Below are 6162 nucleotides of genomic sequence, written 5' to 3' on the forward strand. Positions count from 1 at the left end.
AAATTTCAAATCAAATTAGGATGATAAAATATGATTCGTCAACTCGATTAACTCGAATTTTTTTCATTCGATTCGATCGAACGCTCACCTCTACCCTCTATTATGCTCTTAGTTGGAGTTTAGTGTTTATATTTCAATTTGAATAATTTAATTTTTTACTTTTATAATGATAAATTATTAACATATTTAATTATTCCAATTAAAATGATGATGTTTTCCTACTTTAAATTTTGGTGTTGCTGAATCCAAGTATTTAGGTGTTACGAGAAATAAATTTGTTGTAGTTAGTTGTGACTGATAGTATCGGGGAGGACTTTGTTGAACCCGTTTCTTATGCGAGAAGTTGGGACGGTTTTAATTTCAAATCAACTCTATAGCCAATTCCGCACATTATAAATCCTTGATGGAATGTGAATATGGACCCTAAATCAATAGCATGGTGGCCGGTCAACTAGTTGTAGTAAAATGACCTAGTTAAAAGTAATTCTCTTTAGAACTTAACTAGACAGTTAGATGGGGATAGAATCATGATGTTTGTGTGTAATGAAATAAAATAATATATATTATATAGTAATAGATAGTGGAAGTGTGTGTGCATGTCTCACGGTTGGTGGCCGGCTAAGATTTTTTGGTTGGCTAAATTTCATTTTATGATGGGTAAAGGGTGGGGAAATGGACGGAAAGTAAGAAAGAAAGACTTCAACTTTTATTTTTCTATCTTGCTTCCTTGTCTCTTTCAAATGAAGCTGGAGAGGAGAGGCCGGCTGCATGTAGTGAAAAACCATGAAATTTGTTTGCTATTAAGTTGAAATTTTCAAATAGAAGGGTAACTCTTCTAAGCTCTCCCTTGCCCATAGCTTTTTGTTGACAAATTCTGGTTGCATTGTTGAATTGAGCTTGACAGAATGTGTGGGAGAAGATAAGAGTTTCTTTTCTAGTTGTAAATGTTGCATGTCTTGTAGATGAAGAGTTTCTCACTTGTGTTAAAAGACTTTAGTGAATGCTTGTGTTGTTATACTCCATTTTTGTAACTTTGGGGTTGATTGTATTTAGCTAACAAGGTGGGAGAAGACTGTAGCGGAAAAGGGGAGTAGCAAATTAAATAGGTTGAATCGGTGTTGGGAACCTTGGTGAGTTTTCCTTGAACTTTTATTTTCTTGTGTTTGATAATTGTTGAAACTGTTAAATTGCTGTACGAATTTTACCTTGTTGGTATTGTTAATTGCTGCCCTGTTTATGCTGTCTGATTGTGGTATTGATGCTGTTCGAATATTGCGTTGTTAATGATGTCTAAATATTGTATTATTGATGCTGTCCGAATCAGCCTCCGAATGTGATATGTTACAGCAATTAAGCCAAGTGTTGCAAGTCCTCTTAGGGTGCCCACAACGCAACCTTTCACTACTAATGTTACCATGAATTAACCTTCAATTGATGGTGTGGTGTATGATTTATATTAGGCCAACCCCTTTTTTGGTTGCATTTTTGAGTAATTACATAATAGTTGGTGAGTGTGATTGAATGAAGGATGTATCTTCTTGTGATGGTAAACTCTGAGATTTTAAAATTCGAAAGGGAATGTAAAGTCCTCGTTGTTAAGTCCTCCTTGGTGTTAGTGAACCACATTAAAGAGGAGAAATGGAGGGATGTATTTTAAAGTAAAATGGCTTTGCGGAGGGATGTAATTGGGAGTGTTACAGCTGATGTGACTTAAAAAAAAAAAAAACTTTTCAGCATGCACATACACACGAAAAAACAATTTTTGGAATGAATTTTTTTTTTTTAAATTCGACCTTAGTATTTTAACTGAAATAATGAATGGTTAATTATTTGAACTAATTAATGATATTATAAAAGTACATGAATCATATTTTGTTAAACTAAAGTATAGATATTAAATTTTAAATTTAAACATAGTAGTGGGACCAGAATCATAATTTGACCTAAAACAATCTATATCTAATATAAATGTGTTCATAGGTCAGGCGGATGTTAAGTTTAAGTATGATATTAAGTATTAAAACTTTGTGCTTACCCAAGCCGGGCCTGACTTGACTGGAATATGGGCCTATAATTTTGTCCAAGTTCATCCATATTTATAAATGGCTAATTCAAGTCCATTTTAAGTTTGTTCATATTATTTAAAAAAAATGTAAAACTATATTTATATTATTTTAATTTAATATTTAATAATTTTATACATTTTATTTATTAAATATTTTATAATTATTTTAACATTTTTAAAGTGTACATTATAGCATTATTATATATTATTATAAATTTATCTTTTATGTGTTATAAATTATATAAATATAAAAAATAATATAATATAAAATATTATAAATTTAAAAAAATCTAGACTTGGACCTTGAATGTTTAAACTCGAGTTTGACTCATATTTTAAAAGGATATTTTTTCCCAATTACATTCTTTGGGCTCAAAATTTGAGTAAACCTTTAAGCCTGGACGAATAGCTTTGCTATGAGCAAGTCTAATCTTTTTAGAAAAATTCAACAGCGTTAACAATTAAATTTTAGTTTTAAATACGAAAAATAAAGAAACTACGTTTCTGAAAATAAAAAGTATAGACTAAACTTCAAATGTATTAAGACTATATGAATTTAAAAATATTTTTAATTTTCAAAATTTTACTTTATAATGTAACTCAAAATTATCCTGTCCTCCATGGTTAGGTGTCAATTATAAAAGGAAAGAAAGAAAAGAACTCGAGAATTAGGCCCAAGAGAGTTCACTCGTACACATTATTAAGGTTTGATTCAGAAATTTGCTTGTGTGATATATGCGTGTGAGTTTAAAACTATATTGCATAAAAAATAATCCAAAATTAAGTAAGTGCATCCATACTAGTTAAAAATAATAATAATAATAATAATAATAATTTAAGAGAGGTAATCTAGTAATAATTTAAAAAAAAACCCATAAGATATGGGCAATCAATTAAAAACTACATGATTTTATTACATTTTTTTTCTAATGGTTCAAAGGACTCAAACTTAGATGTTAAATAAATCAAAGAGAACGAAAGAATTTTATCAAACATCTAAGAATAAAAATATTAATAAAATAAATATTACTTAAATACATATTGAAAAAAGGGAAAAATATCAGAGAATAATGTCGCTGCCAGATTTCCTTCTTTCTTCACCCAACCTTCTTAAAACTTTCACCAGCTCCTCCAATTCTACCTATTTGGCATGTAAATAAATTAATATATAAATGGTCTCCATAATTTCATTAAAAAAGAAATACAATTTATATTGAGAAAAACAATTAATTTCATAAACGAAATTAACACGACAACATGTACTCTTTCAGATATGTTTAAAGAAATTTATGTCAATGTTAATATTTATACAATTTAAAAATTAGGGACAGATAATAATTATAAACATTAAGACAAATCTAACAACAATTTGGTTCAAAAAAATTAAACCCCAACACCCTAGCACATGGGTTCCCTCAAAGAGCCAGTTGGGCAGTGGGGTTTTCTCACATGACACAATGATTTATTTCCATAAGGCCTCACACTTAATTTAGAAAATAATTAAAATGAAAAGGTGAAGGTAAGCCATGTTACCATGTGAGTCACCATCATGGAGGATCACTGGGTGTTACCTGAACTAGGAGCAATTGCTGATGGGCCATGCTGTTGGTGATGGGAAGGTGTGAGCGGCTGATGCTGGTGATGATGGAAATCCCAATGTTTGTGATTGATGGTAGTGATAAAAAGGGTACACTGGCATCAATGTGTTGGCACCTACAATAGCTTGCCCTGCTGGATATAATTGAGACAAATGCCCATTCATGTAGGATCCTCCATTGTAGCTTAGCTTCTGTTTGCACCAATCATACACCACATTTTATTAAGACTATGAAAAAAAACAAAAAAAAAAGCAATAAATTTTGGCAAATTTATGTTATGGTACAAATATCAATTATGTTTTTTTTTAAAAAAACTATTCATTTTGGAAGGATGGTATTTTATATACCTTTATTGGTCAACTTAATTCTGTGCATATTATGAGAAATAGTAATAATACAGTAAGAAGTAGTGATAGATGGTGAGAATTAGACATGTTAACATGTTTATACTATTTGAATAAGTGACTCATATTAGATCCAATTTAATTAAATTTTAAAATTTTGATGGATGTTCATAAAATTGATATGATTTGATTTGCATTACGATTTGGTTAATAAAAATATATTTTTATATTTAAATCTAACAATATATAAATATCAATATGAAAATTATTTTTTATATTTTATATATTTCAAAAGGTATTTATTTAATACAACATTTATGAAGGTAATTTTCCAATTTCAATAGATTTATGAGCTCTTACATGGTTGTAGCTGATGTTTGTGGCAACGTAGGTAGGAGAGTACCTGAAAAGTGTTAAAAAAGGGAAAATAAAAGGTAAGGAAAAATATACCTTTCTTACCATGCAGCTTCAATAAAGTCAATGTATCAATAGCATACCCGTAAAAAGGAACGGCCTGATGGTGCTGATGGTGAAACGGCGGTGCTGCTGCCCCAGCCGGGTAATACCACTGCACCTGATTGGCTGGAGCAACTGGCGTGGCCCTCGGTCCAACGTTTGACCCTTCATTGTCAATACCCCCAAAGATTAGAACCCCATGATGCTCATATTTACAAAAAATGCCAGCACTATATTTTTCCAAATGCCATTTGTTGTTCTCTTGATACATCACATACCTATATGTTTAATTTTTAAATATATAATTACTGTTTAATAGCTAGTTTTATTTAAATTTAATTTAAAATATATAAACATAATAATAATTATTATAATTACTGTTTAATAGTTAGTTTTATTTAAAATTAATTTAAAATATATAAACATAATAATAATTATTTTTATTAGGGTGAAAAGGTTAACTAGAAACCGAATACAAAATTAACATAATTAAGACTTAAGTACAAGTTTTTTATCACTTCAGATGTGGTTGGATGAACATATATATATATAAATATAATTATAAAATATGTGTAAAAATATTTATTTCAATATATTGTTATTTAATAAATAATGATCCGTCTATAAATAATAATGATCCGGTTTGTTCAAAAAAATACCTTGTTGCGGCGGAGGAGCAGAGGAGGCGGACCTCGGGCGGCGAGCACCGAGGGAGGCGATGTTACAGTTGGCACGACGGCCGTTAATGATAGGAGCAGCGTCCTCGCAAGCCTTCTTTGCAGCTTCAGCATCCTTAAAAGTAACCTTTTAAGAACAAAAACGGAAAACAAAATTAAAAGGAGAGGAATCGGTAGAAATCAAGAGTAACGAGTGCATTGCGATTGAACGAAAAAGAGGAACTTACGAATCCATAACCTTTGGATCTGCCAGTGATTTTATCAGAAATAATGACAGCTTCAAGGATCTCACCATATTTCTCAAAATGCTCTCTCATGGCTTCTTGAGGAGTTTCCCACGCTAAACCTCCCACGAAAACTTTGGTTAATGTTGTATCACCGAATTGCCCTACATTATTGCTCATTTTCATCGCCGCTTTCCCCTCAACTTTTAAAAAAAAAAAAATCTTAAATGAACAAAAAAAAACAGCGAAAATATATGAGGTTTTTGCAGCGTAAAAATGAAGGGAAAAGAAATAAGAACAGAGTAGGGTGGGAAAGGGGAGAATATAAAGAGGAAGAAGATAGCCTGCTCATGTCCAGGCCGTAAGGTTCCATTTATTATTTTAAAAAATAAAAGGTTAAAATTTACTATTAGTCCATGTACTGTACGTAAGATGTTGATTTAGTGCATGTTCTTTAATTGATATTTTTAATAGGTGTAATGATGAATTTAGCCCTCAATATTTACATCTTTTGTCAATTTGGCCATTATTCTTTTTTTTTTTAGCTAAACTTGACCTTTAACCTTTTAAAAAAGAGTCAAATTACTTTTTTTCAAACAAAAATGTTGACTAAAATATTAAATAGTTCATAAAAATTTAAAAAAAAAAGCATGAACTACACGTCAATTGCTATACAGGCTACCATATTTAAAAATTTAATGTTTTAGTCAGTATTTCTGTTAAAAAAATCAACTCTTTTTGAAAGGTTGATGGTCAAATTTAATTCTTTTTAAAATGTTGAGCGCCAAATTTAACTCA

General features: G+C 30.3%; 1 protein-coding gene and 1 long non-coding RNA gene across 2 annotated transcripts; one reads left to right on the forward strand and one right to left on the reverse strand.

Annotated features, from left to right (window-relative positions):
- Positions 1 to 591: 591 nt before the first annotated feature.
- LOC128293279 (uncharacterized) lies at positions 592 to 1551 on the forward strand. The gene is made up of 2 exons (XR_008283436.1): positions 592 to 826; positions 1054 to 1551. It is a non-coding gene; the product is annotated as an uncharacterized LOC128293279 (long non-coding RNA).
- Positions 1552 to 3048: 1497 nt separating this feature from the next.
- Positions 3049 to 5787, reverse strand: LOC108452175 (probable RNA-binding protein ARP1). The gene is made up of 6 exons (XM_017749939.2): positions 5368 to 5787; positions 5123 to 5267; positions 4505 to 4628; positions 4368 to 4410; positions 3637 to 3854; positions 3049 to 3206 (listed from the first exon to the last, which is right to left on the reverse strand). The coding sequence occupies exons 1-5, from the start codon at positions 5548 to 5550 to the stop codon at positions 3642 to 3644; spliced, it is 708 nt and encodes a 235-aa protein (XP_017605428.1). The 5' UTR covers positions 5551 to 5787; the 3' UTR covers positions 3049 to 3206; positions 3637 to 3641.
- Positions 5788 to 6162: the final 375 nt, after the last annotated feature.

Source organism: Gossypium arboreum, chromosome 5 (genome assembly GCF_025698485.1).
Source record: "Gossypium arboreum isolate Shixiya-1 chromosome 5, ASM2569848v2, whole genome shotgun sequence".
NCBI lineage: Eukaryota > Viridiplantae > Streptophyta > Magnoliopsida > Malvales > Malvaceae > Gossypium > Gossypium arboreum.

What these genes read in the sequence shown, in the direction of transcription:
- LOC108452175 (XM_017749939.2), bottom strand. Translation starts at nt 5,550, where the DNA reads ATGAAAATGAGCAATAATGTAGGGCAATTCGGTGATACAACATTAACC. An exon ending in TGCTCCTCCGCCGCAACAAG is followed by an intron (nt 4,629 to 5,122) that starts GTATTTTTTTGA and finishes TTGACAATGAAG; the next exon opens with GGTCAAACGTTGGACCGAGG. An exon ending in CAGGCCGTTCCTTTTTACGG is followed by an intron (nt 4,411 to 4,504) that starts GTATGCTATTGA and finishes AACACTTTTCAG; the next exon opens with GTACTCTCCTACCTACGTTG.